Source organism: Osmia bicornis, chromosome 7, assembly GCF_907164935.1.
Source record: "Osmia bicornis bicornis chromosome 7, iOsmBic2.1, whole genome shotgun sequence".
In the NCBI taxonomy this organism is placed as follows: Eukaryota; Metazoa; Arthropoda; class Insecta; order Hymenoptera; family Megachilidae; genus Osmia; species Osmia bicornis.
In genome coordinates this window covers 1,365,943-1,383,235 of record NC_060222.1, presented here as the reverse complement: position 1 = coordinate 1,383,235, position 17,293 = coordinate 1,365,943, and the positions used below count along the sequence as shown (strand labels likewise).

General features: G+C 34.3%; 4 protein-coding genes across 7 annotated transcripts; 1 reads left to right on the top strand and 3 right to left on the bottom strand.

The window, feature by feature from the left end:
* Positions 1 to 114: 114 nt before the first annotated feature.
* Positions 115 to 3,192, bottom strand: LOC114881323 (apolipoprotein D). Its single transcript, XM_029198071.2, has 4 exons — positions 2,761 to 3,192; positions 985 to 1,213; positions 680 to 851; positions 115 to 569 (listed from the first exon to the last, which is right to left on the bottom strand). Exons 1-4 carry the CDS (start codon positions 2,917 to 2,919, stop codon positions 410 to 412), a joined length of 720 nt encoding a protein of 239 aa, XP_029053904.1. The 5' UTR covers positions 2,920 to 3,192; the 3' UTR covers positions 115 to 409.
* A 2,742-nt stretch (positions 3,193 to 5,934) lies between these two features.
* LOC114881421 (myosin-11) lies at positions 5,935 to 10,041 on the bottom strand. 2 transcript variants are annotated; one of them, XM_029198209.2, is made up of 8 exons: positions 8,303 to 10,040; positions 8,117 to 8,225; positions 7,342 to 8,034; positions 7,046 to 7,272; positions 6,764 to 6,966; positions 6,441 to 6,703; positions 6,215 to 6,373; positions 5,935 to 6,158 (listed from the first exon to the last, which is right to left on the bottom strand). In XM_029198209.2, the coding sequence occupies exons 1-8, from the start codon at positions 9,709 to 9,711 to the stop codon at positions 6,069 to 6,071; spliced, it is 3,153 nt and encodes a 1,050-aa protein (XP_029054042.2). In that variant the 5' UTR covers positions 9,712 to 10,040; the 3' UTR covers positions 5,935 to 6,068. The 2 variants fall into 2 exon arrangements, with proteins under 2 accessions (XP_029054042.2, XP_029054063.2); XM_029198230.2 differs by having other exon boundaries at positions 6,067 to 6,158; positions 6,238 to 6,373; positions 8,303 to 10,041.
* A 150-nt stretch (positions 10,042 to 10,191) lies between these two features.
* Positions 10,192 to 11,862, top strand: LOC114881449 (ATP-dependent Clp protease proteolytic subunit). 2 transcript variants are annotated; one of them, XM_029198259.2, is made up of 5 exons: positions 10,192 to 10,368; positions 10,659 to 10,837; positions 10,906 to 11,040; positions 11,164 to 11,554; positions 11,614 to 11,862. In XM_029198259.2, the coding sequence occupies exons 2-5, from the start codon at positions 10,799 to 10,801 to the stop codon at positions 11,763 to 11,765; spliced, it is 717 nt and encodes a 238-aa protein (XP_029054092.1). In that variant the 5' UTR covers positions 10,192 to 10,368; positions 10,659 to 10,798; the 3' UTR covers positions 11,766 to 11,862. The 2 variants fall into 2 exon arrangements, with proteins under 2 accessions (XP_029054092.1, XP_029054085.1); XM_029198252.2 differs by having other exon boundaries at positions 10,193 to 10,368; positions 10,735 to 10,837.
* A 556-nt stretch (positions 11,863 to 12,418) lies between these two features.
* LOC114881399 (protein limb expression 1 homolog) lies at positions 12,419 to 14,302 on the bottom strand. Of its 2 annotated transcripts, none has more exons than XM_029198189.2 (4): positions 13,713 to 14,302; positions 13,334 to 13,521; positions 12,926 to 13,272; positions 12,419 to 12,854 (listed from the first exon to the last, which is right to left on the bottom strand). In XM_029198189.2, exons 2-4 carry the CDS (start codon positions 13,488 to 13,490, stop codon positions 12,450 to 12,452), a joined length of 909 nt encoding a protein of 302 aa, XP_029054022.1. In that variant the 5' UTR covers positions 13,491 to 13,521; positions 13,713 to 14,302; the 3' UTR covers positions 12,419 to 12,449. The 2 variants fall into 2 exon arrangements, with proteins under 2 accessions (XP_029054022.1, XP_029054015.1); XM_029198182.2 differs by having other exon boundaries at positions 13,864 to 14,301.
* Positions 14,303 to 17,293: the final 2,991 nt, after the last annotated feature.

Genomic DNA, 17,293 nt, shown 5'->3' with positions numbered 1-17,293 from the left:
ATGACATGATTGAAATTAATTGAAAGGGGAAATGTAGTAATTATTTTTAATTTAATTAAATCTAATTTTTTATTACAGAATATTAATGGAAACATTGAAAAAATAACAAACGGGTAACTTTTATCGTGTTTAATTCATGATTACAAAAATATCAAAGCATTGATTATAATACAAAATAATATTTACAATTTCTATTATTCCTGTAGCTTTATCACTAAGTACATTATGAATCTTGAATCATAAACTTCTGGGTACTTATATTAATCACATAACTTAATCACACATTTATTTATTTAAACATGCGTTCAAATTGGCTAGGATTTATAATAGGTTTTTAGGAATAAAAAAATATTTCAATAGACTAGTATAATATAATTATGCCAACAATTGAACATTGATACGTCGCTAATCAAACGCGTCGATGCTTTCTCTTTAACGGATGTTTTCTTGCAGCATTATTTTTACGAAGCATCACCGATGGTGGTATCAGCATATCCATTTCTGAAGTGTCTGTTTGATTGCATTGGTTCTGGTCCATGGGGAACATGTATTCCAGATCGATATCGTACCTTCGTAGCGATGAAATAACGTTAAATACATTCTTGTTAATTAGATTCTCACCTAGGTGCAGCAGATGTTCTATAACTGAAAACTAAATGGGATTACGGTTGTTACTCACCTGGGCAATTTCTCGCGAAGATACGAAATAACGTTAACTCCGAGGCTTGGTTCTCGACTCATGATAAAACTTGATAGATATCGAGGACTATTACTTTGTTCGGCACAATGCATAAGCAATGCCCATGATTTATAATCTGAATCTAACACATATGTGTTGTACACTCCTTCATCTGCAAAACAAAAATATTATATTCCCTTAATTTATTTATTATCATAAATTCCATTTGGGGATGTTAAGGTGTTCATATCATCATTATCGCTATTACCAAGAAGCAGATAGTTTAAATAATTTTTGATACTTACAAGAATACTCAGCATGCACCCAATGGGCTGGTAATTCTGGTGATGGTATCTTCCATGTGATATTACCAACTAGTTGTTCGTTGATGGGATCATCGGTGAAACTGTAAGTGAAATTCATGGTAACCTCCGTACTGTCGGGCGAAAGTGATAATTCAGCTCGCATACATCTGTAAGCGAGTGCTTCTTCTGAACTTGCATAGTACTGTACTATATACCACGACCCAAGGAACTGCAATAAATACAAGTCATTTATTTCTTTGGCATAGAACGCACCTTCATTGCGTGTAACTGCTTACAGTTACCTAATCATTTTTGTTTTTAATTCAAAAAATTTTTAAATGTCACCTGCATCCCTTTGGTTCTAAGTGCCAAATGAAACAGTTAAACGATTAAATAATTATTAGATGCAATTTAATTGAACAAAATATCGAGCAGTAGGCTTCTCTAATAAAAATGGCGATATCCTCGGTCCTCCCCAAAGACTTCCCCTTCGCTGTCCACCCGTTAGCCACCCACCAGGGAAGCCTACTTTGTTTGATACTGTACTATATAAGCTTTGTAAATGTAATTTAATTGGAAAAAATTAATAGAGTAATTAAGTGAATCGTCTATAAGCGTGCAGATCATTCATAACTCTAAGAATACAATTTAATTGGTAGGGTGGAATAATGAAATGGAACATTCATATACGTATAAAATATTCGCAAATTATAATTCTAGGAATGTAATTTCGTTGAAAGGAATTAAGTAAGGTATTCAAATGAAACGTTTTCAAGTGTACAGAATGTTATAAATCATAAGTATACGTTCTACGAATTTAATTTAATTGGCGGAAATTAAATAGAGTGATCAAATGAAACGTTGGTAAGCGGACGATAATGATTAATTATTTTTAATTAGCAATAATAATACCAAGTTAACTTAATTCTAATGTGGCAAAGAATAAATTAGTAAGTAACCATCATGAATGAAAACCATCATTCATGTTCTATATGTGTATATCTGAAATCATACTGAAAATAAGTATTATGTAAGTATCTCGCATGTTATCGACGATGTTGAAAACGTTTCGTTTCATTTCCGATCAAAAAGAGTTGATCAATGGTTATTGACAGCCATTCTAGAAACAAATGAGATAAACAATTTATACTAAAAATAGTATTAAGTTTGAATGAAAAACATTCTAAACCAAATAATAATTTGTTGATCAACTTTTATCATTTAATCATATCATTATATTTTTTTGTACAAGAATCACAAATGATGTCACAATGATAATTATAATTATTAAGTTATTGGTAATTCATTGATGATTATATTTTTTTTTAATAAATCTGATAAAATTTAATGAACTTATCTGAATTATGTCATATACCATGATAAATGGTTTCACAATTTTCAAATATTTTCACGTATCGAAGTAAAGTTCACCAAACAATAATCAAATGTTACATATACTCACTTATAGACTCTCGTTATATTGCCACGTAAGGATTTTCAAGCATACTAATACCACTCTTCCACCATCATAGCTTACGAGAATGATACAATTTTATCTCCCTTTTCCTCTCCAACTGAAAGTTGCAAGCTTAAAAAATGTTCGCCCCTATAGCTCCGTCCCGTCGGCGGCGATATAACAAGAGTCTACTGTAGAATAATATGATTATCACCCTGTCACTTTGATATATTCTATGCTCCAAAGTCCTATTTCAGTCTTGAACTTACCAACGTTCAAATACTTTAGTACAATCCGCTAAGTCGTGAGCACCAACGTACCTCGGATATGTCAAAATTTCGTATGCCCTTTACTTTCGGGCACTTGGTCTTGTCCTCCCGCCTCTTCCAAGTACCGGAAGTATCATCGATCAAAGAGGCCAGCAGCAGTAGCGGGACTATCAGCGAAGAGAATCTCGAACAGCACGTTCCGGGCTGCATTCTCCTGGTCGCATTCAATCCTTCTAGCCACTTGGCACACGCGGAACTTCTTACTTGTTCGTTGAAGCCTGGCCGACTACTAAAAGGCCACCGGGACCGGACAGAATGAACAGAGGACGCGCTCGTGACTACTACTATCTACACAAACGAAAGAGGGGGTGGTGGTCACTATCACGTTCCTCCCTTTGCATTCTTGCTGCTCTTTCGTTTTCAATCGGCAACTTGTTCAACGGAACGCGCATACGGATCCTCGTGGTAGGCGCCAGCTTATCCCAGGACTGTGGATCGTAGGCGTGATCGTCGCCACAGCTAAAGAAGGGCATCGACTGTTACACGCCGCTTCGTCCCGCTTCCGTCCGCCCATCCTCGCGGTTTTTTATAGTCTCGCGTATGCACCGTCCCGGTATACGCGGTTCTTGTTCAAGGTAAATATGAACAGACGCGAAAAGGCTTATTCCTTTGCCTACGATGCTGTTCATATCGGGTTGGAGTATTTTCTTGAGGACGTGGACAAAAGTCAAAATTTTGTTTAAGATAATTAGTTGATAATTCTTCTAATTATGGGGGTAGATGAGTATTGGGATAAGTAGGATTCTTATCTAGTAATTGCAAAACTTTATATTTAAAGTGCAATACTCGACGTAACACTTTTGATTTTTATCTTGACACACGTGCTATAATTACCACATGGATTGATAATTAATATGCACATTTAAACTCGAATACGTCATGTTCCACTCCTCCGCAATTATTATTCAAGAAACGTCGATAAACAATTCAGTAACAGTTCTCTGAATGTCTTCGACATACCCTCTCGTCCAACCGGAAACGTGTTCGAAATGAGTGATTTAGTCATTTTCATGATTCACGGTACATGATACGGTACTATAAATATTCCTTCAGACACAATCCATACCATGTTTACAGCAGAAATTTTCAGAACTGTGTTCAAGCTTTCCAAGTAGGGAAAGTAATGAGACATAGTACATAACATAACAATAAAGGGCTTATTCATTTCCAGATAATCCCCTTAGCTTTTATATACTCTTAAGAGGATGACTAATCCTTTTAAAATCAAATACGATTATTATTGTGCAGGGATATTGACTTAAAATGATTAAAAGGAGTTAAATGATAATTGTTGCAATTTTCATCAACATTTTTTATTTTCAATAAATCTTGGGTATTATTTTTACAATATTTTATTTTTATTATTTAAAATTTCAAGTACATTACATAGAAATATTTTTGATTAGATAAATAAAAAAGTTGCTAATGATATGGATGATGAATTTCTATTGAAATTCAAACATCACCCACACATATGTAGGTCAAGGTGCATACCCCCTTCCTCCTGTATCAAAAATTATTTTTACTTATTAATTTTAAAATACCATTCATCAGCTTATAAAATCGTATCTCAATGAAAATAAATACTTAGAAACGAAAATTATAGCCTCATTTAAACCGAACGTACATAAATTAACACTAATCTGAAGAAACAGATATGCTCCTTATCTATTATTACTCTGTTTCTTTATCGAACATCCTTTTCCTCTATACGATAGCAGCCGGAATAAAATAAGGCGATAACGAAGTTGGAGAGGAGAAAAAACTATCAAATACAATGAAAGAGTAATATTTTTAATAATTTTATATAAAGTAGATATAAAAAAAGTCTGTGTACACTGTTTAAAACACAATACATCATTTAAAATTGGACCAAAATTGGACTTGAGGTTCCACGAGAAACTATACAAATTAATTTACTAAGGTATGTACATTTGTCGTTTTAAAAAATTACAATTTGTCGAAATCGGGAAAGGATTAGTAAAAATCAATTTTTCAATTGTTTATGTGAGCCTATAATGAAAATTTAAAATATAGCTTTTGTAGATTCAAAGATGTTACGTGTATGCTGAAAATTTCATTGAGATCGGTCAATGCACTTAGAAATTATAGGTAATTAAAGTTTCTGAAAACCGCGACGTTTCATCTAAGAACGTAACTGGTTCCATTCTTGGGGTCCTTAAGATCCCAGATGTTAGTGGGTCGGTATGCAGTGACCGCGTGGGGTCCTTAGGATCCCAGATGCTGACCGGTCAGTATACAGTGATCGCATGGGGTCCTTAAGATCCCAGATGCATTCTGGTAGGTGTGCAGTAATCGCATGGGGTCCTTAAGATCCCAGCTGCAATCCGGTCGGTATGGAGTGACCGTTGGGGTCCTTAGGAACCCAGATGGTATCAGGTCGGTATGTAGTGACCACACGGGGTCCTTAGGAACCCAGATGACTTCAGGGTGATATGCGGAGTGCGAATGGGGTCCTTAGGATCCCAGATGACATCAGGTCGGTATGTGGTGACCACGCGGGGTCCTTAGGAACCCAGATGACATCGGGTCGGTATACAGGTTGCGAAAGGGGTCCTTAGGATCCCCCATGACTTCAGATCGGTATCCAGAGTGCACATGGGGTCCTTAGGATCCCAGATGATATCAGGCCCGTATGTAGAGTGCACGTGGGGTCCTTAAGATCCCAGAAGGTATTAGGTATATATGCAGATGGTGCATGGGGTACCTGACACCCCAGATGATATCAGGTCCGTATCCAGAGGGCGTCATTGGCACTGCGGGGTCCCCGACACCCCAGATGATATCAGGTCCGTATCCAGAGGGCGTCATTGGTACCGCGGGGTCCCTGACACCCCAGAATGACATCAGGGCCGTATGAACCCCCTGTGGCTCGGGGGGCTTAGAATACGGCCACGGTATCCCCTGCCTGTCGTAAAAGGCGACTAAAAGGGAACACACACACACACATACACACACACAACACATAGCTCAAGCGAAAAATTGTAAAATTATGGCAAATGTATGAAACAATGAAAAGGGCCGTATGAAAAGGGCACAACCAGTATAATCGTCCTCTAATTTCTTTCAGAAGTTTATTTAATTTACTTTATTTATTTTCTTTGCTTAGTAATTAGGCTCGAAGGGGAATAAAATTGTATTGTATTGTATAAAATTTATTTTATTAAAAGTAAAAAACATCTGTTGCATACATCTTAATTATAGCTAGCTAAATACATTGGTTGGACATAATCAACTTCATCGATACCGATATCATCTATAAAATTACTGATAGCAGGTCATTTCCATGGTGGTTTAATCTTCTGTTGATCTCCTTTAGTAAATACTTTTTGAGGGATTGGAATAAATTCACTAGTATCATGAGTAGCCTGAAAATGCATAAATTCATAATGAAGTGGTATTACAAGTCTAATGACGAACTTACATCTGATACTGGTTGCCACGTACTACTATCTTCATCTTTAATACTCGATTCCTGTTTTAAGTAATGTTTCCGTGGCACTTCTCTACAAACTAAGGAGGGGCTTGGAATATTTTCTCTGATTTTGGAAAATTCTTCCTTTGACTGTTGTAGCTCAGCAATCTATAGATAATTTTTAATGTAAAAAATTCTGGGTTAGAAATATATGCTGTAAAGAAATTAATTTTACCATTTTTATATATTTTCTAAGATCATCCTTTGTTTCTTTTCTACTTGTTAATGGAGTATCATCAATTGGCGTCATGCTACTCATACTTCCATTATAATCATGAAAATTTTTTACGTCCGACAATTGTGTCGTTAATCTAATTGGTTCTTGAGAAAGTTTTGTACAACAATTTGGCATTGATTCAGACTTTTTTGGACCTTTATACTCGAACAATTTTTCAGCATGAATTTTTTGAAGCGGTGTCAAATTTTCCATGTTACCGCCTACAGATTAATAAATTATAGTCATCGAAATATTAATATAATGCAATTTAGTAATTTTACCTGATATAATTTGTAAAGCTTTTTGCCATTGCCTTTGCATTACAGAATGAAGTTGTTCTGCAAGTTGGGACTTAGTGGCCCGTTGAGAATTCAATTGTGTTTCTAACATGCTAGATTTCTGTAAAGCTTCAGCTAACTGAAGTTCACATAATCGTTTCTCTTCTTTATGTTTCTCTTCTAATAAATTGATTTCTAATTGATGCCTGAATACAGTATTATTTTTCATATACATATGTACCTTAAATTAATAAAATAATATAAAAAAACAGAATATTAACATACTTATCTATAATATCTTTAATTTTCCTAGCTGCACATTCAGCAATAACTTGTTGTCTAGTTTTTAATTCCTCAAGAAATTCTGACTCAGCTGTATCAAGTTGAGTCTGAAATTCCTGCAACTTTACTTTGACTACTTCATCAACCTGTTTCTGATAGATTTCTTGTAATTCTGATCTAATTTTTTCTTTCTCTTCTTCAAGAGTTTTTGTTTCATCCTTAGCTAATTTCTAAAAATAAGAATATAAAATTCTAGCAAATTAGTATTTGTAAATAAAAGACAATGATTAATACATTACCTCTGCCTTTTTCGCATCATCAAGTAAGGAAAGCAGTGAAATATTTTTTTGTTCTAGAATAGCATTTCGATTGTTTTCTTCCTTCACTTTCAATTGTAAATTTTCTTTTTCTTGTCTTAAGACAATTAGTTCAGCTTCACAAGTATCTAATGCTTTATGAATAACATCCATTTCATTTCTAACTTCTCCACCCTTTAATCTCTCTTTACCTAACTCTTGCTGAAGATTCTTTAACACTTCTTCTGTCTGTTGATTTCTATCTGATAATTTACTATATTCTAGTTTTAATTGTTCATATCTATTCTCTGCTTCTTGTACAAAGGATTTGTAAGTTTCTAATTCATCAGCATGAGTTTTTAATAATTCTACTCTTTCTTTCATTGCTGTATCATTTTTTTCCTTGTACCCAGCTGCTAAGTCTAGAGCCTTCGATAATTCACCTTCAGAACGTTTAATTTGGGACTGAAATTCTGATATTTCTAACTGATGCTTTTCTGTTACATGTTTAAAATTTGTTTGCAAAGCATTATACTCGCTTTCTAAAACGTAAACGCGTTGCTTCAACTTAGACCAAGCATTGTGAAATTGTCCTATCAATTCATTTTTTTCGTTATCTACTCTAAGTGCTACAGCTACTTTCTCCTGCTGTTCTAACAGCCGTTTTTGAAGTTCCTGTATTAGGTGTTCACAATGCTGCAAAGCATTATATTTATACTGACTACACTATTTTATTTATAACAATGAAATTAATGCCTTGATTTAAACTTTGACATACCTCTCGACGAAATTTTTCTTCTTCTAATTTAATTCTACGAATTTCTTCTTGCGACTTAGTGCCGTTGTTATCCCAGAAATCTGATAATGATAAAAGTCGTTGCGATTTCCTAAAATGAAAATAAAATTAAACTGTTATCTTTGAAACTAGAAAATTTGTAATCGTTTTCCTAATTTAACAAAATACCTTGGGAAAAAATCTGTATTTGTTGAAGCATGACAAATACTCTTAACAAATGGAACATCACTTGTTTCTTTCATATGCCTGACATTACCATTCTGTTCAGAACTTTGATATGTTTCTGATAAATGCGGTAAATTATATTCAGTGCTCATTGTTGATGTTGCAGTATTATACTTTGTTAATTCATTAAGCAATAAAGCATCTGATGTTTTAGCTTGCTCAGTAACTGTTTCTTGTTTTTTTGTATCAGATGCTTTTGCTACCGATTTATTAGCATTATTTATATTCTTTAAATCATTCGTATTTTCTGTTTCTCCAGTCTTTGAAAGTGATTTCTGTGTACTCTGTTCCCATGTTTTAAATGCCGAGATCATTTTATCAGTCTCATTTGATTGGAATGAATTATTGTATGGTAAAGATATATCAGGAAAAATTTCAGAACATTTCCTTTGAGGTAAAGCCGACAGAATATCATGATGTTGTGGCTCATATTCCAACTTTCTATTAATTGAATGCCTATACATGCTATTACGATTATTACTTCTACAGATATCATCATTTTCGTTAGACGATAACGCACCATTTTTTTCCTTAAGACATTTATGCATTGAAACTCTATTGATTCTTTTTGATAACTCTAGTTCAGTGGCTTCCATTTCTTGAAGCAGTTCATCAACTTCAAAGAGCTCCATTTCTTGTATGCTAGTTTTAGAGTATGATGGCTGTTCCCTTGGGCTGAACAAAGTTGAGGTAGATGGCATTGAATGCAACTGATTAGAACACGGTTTAACATACATATTATTTGTATTTGTACTATTAACTGAATAAGAACATGGTTCCCTTTTGGAGAAAGTGACATGCGGGAAACCCACATTGCAAGCAGTAGAAGATAGCACCACAGAGGAACGGGACATTACAGGGTCATGCTTATTCTTGTTGTATTCATTAGCATTAGTTGCATTAGTACCGATAGCCATAGGAAAATGATCCTCCGACTTCACATCATTTTGATGGAAATTAATATGATTTGACAATGAACTGGGAGTTGTTGGAACAGACAGGGATTGACAGGGTTTTATAGGTGTATTTTGTAAACTAGAATTTTGACTTATAGAGAATCTAGTTCTAGGTAATGTCTGCCTTAATTTGGCACCAGAGTTGTTTTGAATTTTTGAATCCAATGAATTGTTTAGCAAAGTAGCATCTAAACTGTTATCTTTGGATTCAATAGCAGAAATTCTGCTTTCCAGTGATTGCATATGCCCCACAAGTTCTGATATCACTCCAGATCTTTTACTACTAAAGTCTGTGTTCACTTGATCAGAACTAACGTCAGACTCTGAAGATGATGGTACTAGGAAGAGGTCAGGTGGAATTAGAAGCAAAACATCTGTATCATCCGAATCGCTCATTATCCATTTATGTTTCCCTTTATCAAAGCAAGTTAAATCCAATTACTGCATTCGCCAAATATCCACCAGAAGTATTTACACCATATTTACACACCCCTTTAAAAAGTCAGTCATCTAAACAAAATTTTACTCACTGTTTTTAACGTTTAGTACTTGCAAATAGAAGATAAAATTCAGCAATATAAGTAGTTTATGAATACTTGCAAATAGTAATTTAGTATGTTTTCTTTTCGATTTATAAACTACATTATAAAATACAATTTAAAAAACCTGTACCCTAACTAAACAAACGCACTTTAAAGGGTGGCATCCTTACCATGCCCAGTGCAGTAACTACAGACCTTACCTGCAGTCAGTAAACCACTAGCGCCAGCTATTAAGTTACAATAAAAACTACTTGTCAAAAAGCGTCGGCTGTAGTCTACTCTGTTAGGAAATCCATATTCGATCTGATTCGATCCTTATGCTTATAGCGATCAACCAAAATATTAGAGGCTACGCATGCACTGTTTTACAGGCATCTATTTATATAAAAAACTATTTTAATCACGTGTTGTATATTTTAAGTCATTAGTTAATTAGTTTAAACAAATTGTCATAGTACAGCTAAATAAAACACGTTATGTGAATGTACTATTAACATCATATTTAAAACAAGTTAGTTTCGATAACCATTTGATAGAAAATTGTTTGTAATTGAACAGCTGGCTTGCTCAAGTGAAAAATTTAACATAAAACATGAAATCTACTAAATACTTTGGCATACAAAAAGAGCATATAAGTTAAAGGAAATAAAATATAACCTACAAAAATTAAGTATAATATAACAAAAATAAATTGCTTTGAATAATATATTTTAACCATAACATATCTATCTCTGCTACATTCTCAAGAAATTCAGACCAATATCGCTTAATTAATTTATGATAATAAATTCTTTTCTTTAGGTTATGTTTTATTCGGTATCTTTTTAATGAAGAGTTAAAATGTTTATCAGATTGTTACATAAAATATTATTTGCAGTCAGATTTAACGCATAAATGCATGCGTAAACACGTATTCAACTAAGATACATAAAATTGTTAAAATGTTATTACGAAGGATAAGCAATTTACTGCAAATTTCCGTAAGTTTTTCGTATTTTAATTATAATTGTATAACACTATGATCAGTATGGTATTTAAAAATTTGTAGGTTCCTTGTCAGAAAATAAATAATAGGTACTTAAATTTTGTACCTGTTGTAGTAGAACAAAGTGGAAGAGGTGAACGTGCATATGACATTTACTCGCGTCTTTTAAAAGAAAGGATCATTTGCCTAATGGGCCCGGTACAATTTGATACATTTTCTATTCTAACTTTCTTTAGATTTAATACAAATAACATAAATAGATGATCTAAAAAATTTGACCTGCACAAACTTGAAAATAAAAAGGAATATATTATTTTGTAGATCACAGACAATGTATCTTCTGTAGTAATTGCTCAATTACTGTTTCTTCAATCAGAAAGTAGTAAAAATCCAATTCATATGTATATTAATTCACCTGGTGGAAGTGTAACATCAGGACTTGGTATATATGATACCATGCAATATGTTCTTCCTCCAGTTGCAACATGGTGTGTAGGTCAAGCATGTTCAATGGCAAGTTTATTACTAGCTGCAGGAACAAAAGGCATGCGTCATTCGTTACCTAATGCAAGAATTATGACACATCAGCCTTCAGGAGGAGTATCTGGTCAAGCTACAGATATACAGATACAAGCTTTAGAAATACTAAAACTCAAGAAACAAATCAACCACTTATATATGAAACACACAGGCATGGATCTAAAAAAAATAGGTACATAAATTAATGAAACTCTATGTTTATACAATATTTTACCACATACAACTTTTCAGAATGTTCTATGGAAAGAGATAATTTCATGAGTCCATTTGAAGCAAAGGATTTCGGGATCATAGATAAAGTACTAACACATCCAATGCAAGAGGAAGATATAGAATGTACGAAATCATCAAAAACTACACTTGAAAGCACAACACAACCATGATATCAGAATCGAGAAATAAGTGTTCAAAATTGTGAAATTTTATTAAAACATGTATTTATCAATATTTAAAAATAGTAATAAAATATTTTTAAAACAATTACAATTTATATCATGTATATAACTGTATTTAAATACAGTGAATGTACCCATATTTTGTAAACTTTATGTAAATATAAAACATAAAATGATAATTTCATAAATGACAAGCATATGTCATTCTTAATATGTTGATAACAAACTATTCAAATATCTTCAAATTTCTTAAACAAGCACAATATATCACCAAGCTTGCTTGCTATATGATAAAAATGTATAATGCTATAATTATAGGCGACCGTACAAAAAAGTAATGGAAGACACGATTTTGTATCAAAACATACCTATATATGTACATATTACGAATAATTTTGATTGAAAATTGAATACCTTTTTCCTCTTAGCGTATTAATATTTTGTCATGGCAGTTATATGCTTTAAATACTCTTAACATTACGATGAGTTTATAATTTCATATTCTATATCACCAAAAATATTTCGTTATAAGGACGGAATTGATTATGTGTCTGAATGCTAGACAACAATATAGCGACATTACATGTCATTAAAAAACATATTCCCCTATTACCAGCTTTTGTAAAACTAGTTTCACATATTTCCTTTAATTGCATGATTTTTTTATTGAAATCACTGAGGACATACTTGAGCATGTGCAAGCATTAATATATCTTTTTTCTCTTTAGGAAATCTAAGCTCTCTTCCGGCTAAACGTGCCGCTTCGAGTTCTCTTTCGGCTAATGCCAATTCCATGGCAACAACACCGCCACCGCTTTCGTGCTCTCTTGCTACCCAATCTAATGCCATTTGACTACGCATATCATCGTCCAGAGCTCGGTGACTATAATGAGCAACTACTTCTTGTCTACTGCACTGTCTTTCTCTCATAGCTTTTAAAGATCCATTCCAATGAAGTAATTGAAAGACTGTCATTAACTCCTGAAATTCTAACATGGTTCTTCCGCGATTGCATTCTAACATAAAACGAAACGCGCCTATACCTGTATTTGGATCCTCTTTCTCATCTCCACTTCCCTAAAATATTACAAATATTTTATAGCATCTGTGTAATAATTAACAATAAAATAGTTAAATATATACCATACTTGTGTTTGACTGCTAACACCATTCGATGTTGCAGAAGGCTTAGCAAAGCTAGCTCTTGCTTCTGCAACTGCTTTCTCTATAAAATCATCTGTTATTTTTCGTGCTGGGTGCTCATTGAAAACAGAATTCATTAGAGCAATTTTTGCTGCTGATCTACGGGCCTCTGCCTTAGTAGGGCAATTTTGAAAGCTACCAAAACAGGATCCTCCAGGAAGGGTCACGTAACAAACATAAGGTGGACTGGTACCAGGTACAGATTCATAAATAACTAAAGCTCCATTCCTTAATTCCGTTCCTCTGCTTTGTTTCATTTGCCAGAATTCTTGTAGAGCCTCTACTACATTCACTAGAAAATGAAGTAATATAAGTTAAATTTGATTTAGACTAAGAGCAACTATTAATCATACCTCTTCCATAGCCTTGAGTATGTTTTGCAAAACTATTAACAACAGCTTCTACTGCTTCTTTCAATACTTGTTTATCCCTGGCATCCACTAAACCACCCGTGATACCCATATTTTCAGGAACACGAGATTTTGTTTTAACCGGCATTATGCCCTGCATCACCGTTTAAAAGCTTAGGTACATTTAAGTTCTGAAATTCATTTTAATAGGAGTTTTTGATATATTCATTTTTTTTATCAATATCAGGACTGTATAAACTATATAACTTAAAAAATAATACTTAAGATTAAAGAAATAATGACAGACAGTAGATTTTCTTATTATAGGTAGTATCTAAAAAAGATCAATTATAGAAGAAAAGAGATAAATGAATTTACGTACGTAACTAAAATCAAAGTGACAATATTAGTGAAGACTGTCTCTTTGAAATGTTTGATCTGACGGATCCTGAATGTTACGTGAGTATGAAATGATAAAGTAAATACTGTGACATCAAAAGCAAAAGACGTGAGAAGAAACTCCGTAGGCCCACCTGCAGAGACCCGGATGCCCAGGAATTCGCGTAAATTACTCTCCGATCGGCGCACTGAGCGCTACGGGATCAAATTGCAAGACACATACAACGCGTTTAATGGCCTCGGACCACTGACGACTTCCAGAAAACCAGGACTGTCTGCATCGGTCCAGCACCCTGTAGCAGTCCGATATCCTAACAACTCGTTACTGGCGTTTGCCAACTGATTCCAAACATTTTCTACCAGAAACAGCACCGGACAGTTTTCGTACGGAACCCTTGCTTGAATACATATTTAATCTGGATTGTGTAGGGTGCAATTTCAATACGTTCTTTTATAAAATTCTTGTATTTAAGTTAGCCTTATCTAAACGTTAATAATATCTTATATGCTATGTAGAGTAAATAATAATATTCACAGAAATATTTAAGGCGTGGAGGCCGAACTTCGAATTCCGCGTCGGTAAAACAGTCAACGTTACATCGAAAATTTGGCCGAACAGAAACTGATTTAAGCGCCACCTCAATTATCGCATGTTATCAACTGTCGGCATGCTATACTACGTCAACTTTCGCATACACCTAAATGACACCATAGCTATATGTATAAGTACATAATTTTCTTAGCTTATTAAATAAACTCATTAGGAGCATGAACATGTTGATTCTATTACATCTGTGTGCCTCGCCTATTATTTTATCCTCTTATTTATTATTTTACTCCTATTTTCGGGCCTCGCGTGGACCACCCTCCCAAGTCATTTATTATTTTATCCCTCTTTATGGGCTTCGGCTCAACCTTCCCAGTTATTTATAATTTTTTTGTCTTTAAGGGCCTCACGAGGTCCAACCCTTTATCACTGCATCTCTTACATGTCTGCATGCTTAACATCCCTGTATCCCTTATATCACTACATTCCCTGCATCTCGTATATGCCAGCATTCCTTATAGCTTGACATCCCTCACATTTTTGCATCCCTTACATCTCTGTACCCTTTATATCTTTGTATCCCTTACATTTTTGCATCCCTTACATCTCTGTACCCTTTATATCTTTGTATCCCTTACATTTTTGCATCCCTTACATCTCTGTATCCCTTACATCTCTGTACCCTTTATATCTCTGTATCCCTTACACTCCTGAATTCTCCCTGCATCTCTTTGTATCCTTTCAACCCTTATAATAAATATATTATTAATATAATAATATATTATAAATATAATAATTATGGACACTGGTTCGAGTAAAGGTAAGTAAAGGTAAGTAAAGGTAAGTAAAGTCACGTGAAAAATAATTAAATTTTTGCAAAATTTAATTCCTTTTTTTGCCACCAGAGGGCGCTGATTCGAGGTTGAGATTTTAGTTCACATTTTTGCCGCTAGAGGGCCAAAATCTCTGCGTGATTTAGTTCCTTTTTCGAAAACCAGATGGCGCTGATTCGAGGTCGAGATTTTAGTTCACATTTTTGCCGCTAGAGGGCCAAAATCTTTGCGTGATTTAGTTCCTTTTTCGAAAACCAGATGGCGCTGATTCGAGGTCGAGATTTTAGTTCACATTTTTGCCGCTAGAGGGCCAAAAATCTCTGCGTGATTTAGTTCCTTTTTCAAAAACCAGATGGCGCTAAATTTATTTGTTCTTTAGTTCTTTTTTTCGCCACTAGAGGGCGCTGTTACGAACGCCGAAAGCGTCTTTTCAAGGATGTAAGTGATAAAGGGATGTAAGGAATGCAGGGATGAAAAGAATGTAGGGATGTAGGGATGTAAGGGATGAAGCGATGAAAACAATGTAGGGATGTAAGGGATGAAGCGATGAAAACAATGTAGGGATGAAAAGAATGTAGGGATGAAAAGAGTATAGGGATGAAAAGAGTGAAGGGATGAAAAGAGTGTAGGGATGTAAGGGATTCAGGGATGCAGGGATGTAAGGGATGCAGGAATGTAAGGGTTGCAGAGCTATAAAGCATGCAGGGATGTAAAGAAAGTAGGGATGTGAGGAATGGAGAGATGTAAGGAATGCAGAGATGTAAAGAAAGTAGGGATGTGAGAAATGCAGAGATGTAAGGAATGCAGGGATGTAAAGGATGCACACAGGTGTAATAAAGTCAACACGTTCTTCCTCAGCATAAGTTTATTCAGTAAGCAAAGAAGATAAATACAACAAATTAAATGAACGCAGAAAGTAAAATAAGGGTTGTACATATATGTGTGTTTAGCAGGTAGATCTGCACGCCTCGGCGGTCACTATTGGACTGATTCCCACTGACTGAAACCCCATGGCGAATAACTGGGGACTGGTAAAATAGGCAGAATTGTTATATCGGCTGTACATACTGTGTATTTGTAGCTTAACTAACGTGGGGGTGCTAGGAATCCACGAAATCATGACCTCTCGAGAACAAGGACATGTCCAGTCTTCTTGTAATTATAGTCACTGCTGTAAGCTAATAAAATTATTGACGGATTTGTAACATTTATAATATTTATATAAAATGATTTTTCTCAAGGAAAATTACAGTGTTCTCTTAATTTTTTACCGCCAGCAGGCGCTATGATGGGATGCTTACAAAAGGGATGCAAGGATGTAAAGGATGCAGGAATGTAAGGAAAGCAGAGATGTAAAGGATTTTTTTTTAACGTGGGGAAATCGTACATAAGACCAATCACCCCGAAAACCCCGCGGCGACCGACACTGGCGCTAATTAAGTGGTCATCATTCAACGAACGTCTTAAAGTTAACGCAAATAATCTTCACTTTGAATTTTTAACAAAAATTTGATGCTCGATCGATACCGCGGTACTCTCATTATAAGAGTACTTACACATATAACATTTTTCTGCCTTGTTTTCGAGCATGCGTACAATGTCTCAGCATCACACACAATGTTTCCGCGTTATTAAATGGAAGGATTCCATATTTTGTGATTTTCTTTTTATTTTATTTTTAACCGACTTCGAAAAGAAGGAGGTAATTAGTCATTTGTAATTAATCAGAAATCATACAAGTTCCTTACTTTCTTGGAACTATAAAATTACTATAGTTGTACTTTCTATATGGTAATATTGCAATCCCGAAAATACTTTTCTGAATTTAAACTATTGTTTCCCAATTAAAAAATATATAAATCTTTTTATTGTAGCTCTTAGCTTGATATCGCTTTCTAAAAGTTATCTTTAGAAAACGATATCAATTACCAGGTCACACCACGTGGAGGTGGCTACATTAGTGACCCACCCTAAAATCATAAGAACGTGAAACCATTCAAAACATACAACATAAAATAAAAATTTAAGCAATACAATCTTGAAATAGAAAATAAAATTAACATCCTAATATCAGAAACAATTGAGAAAATAATAATAATTTAACAATAAAATGCTGTAACGGAAAACATAATTATTAGGATTAGATATACAATAACGTGAAACATTCAAAACAGACAACATAAA

Bases quoted from the DNA above. Each gene is read 5' to 3' on its own strand.
- LOC114881323 (XM_029198071.2), bottom strand. From the start codon at position 2,919: ATGCAGCCCGGAACGTGCTGTTCGAGATTCTCTTCGCTGATAGTCCCG. The intron at 1,214-2,760 runs GTACGTTGGTGC...TATTTATTGCAG, and splicing joins GAAATTTTGACATATCCGAG to TTCCTTGGGTCGTGGTATAT. The intron at 852-984 runs GTAAGTATCAAA...TTTGTTTTGCAG, and splicing joins GGTGCATGCTGAGTATTCTT to ATGAAGGAGTGTACAACACA.
- LOC114881421 (XM_029198209.2), bottom strand. From the start codon at position 9,711: ATGAGCGATTCGGATGATACAGATGTTTTGCTTCTAATTCCACCTGAC. The intron at 7,273-7,341 runs GTAATGTATTAA...TCTTATTTTTAG, and splicing joins ATGATGCGAAAAAGGCAGAG to AAATTAGCTAAGGATGAAAC. The intron at 6,159-6,214 runs GTAAGTTCGTCA...ATGCATTTTCAG, and splicing joins CGTGGCAACCAGTATCAGAT to GCTACTCATGATACTAGTGA.
- LOC114881449 (XM_029198259.2), top strand. From the start codon at position 10,799: ATGTTATTACGAAGGATAAGCAATTTACTGCAAATTTCC. The intron at 10,838-10,905 runs GTAAGTTTTTCG...AAAAATTTGTAG, and splicing joins GCAATTTACTGCAAATTTCC to GTTCCTTGTCAGAAAATAAA. The intron at 11,555-11,613 runs GTACATAAATTA...ACAACTTTTCAG, and splicing joins CATGGATCTAAAAAAAATAG to AATGTTCTATGGAAAGAGAT.
- LOC114881399 (XM_029198189.2), bottom strand. From the start codon at position 13,490: ATGCAGGGCATAATGCCGGTTAAAACAAAATCTCGTGTTCCTGAAAAT. The intron at 13,273-13,333 runs GTATGATTAATA...TTCATTTTCTAG, and splicing joins TACTCAAGGCTATGGAAGAG to TGAATGTAGTAGAGGCTCTA. The intron at 12,855-12,925 runs GTATGGTATATA...GTAATATTTTAG, and splicing joins GTGTTAGCAGTCAAACACAA to GGAAGTGGAGATGAGAAAGA.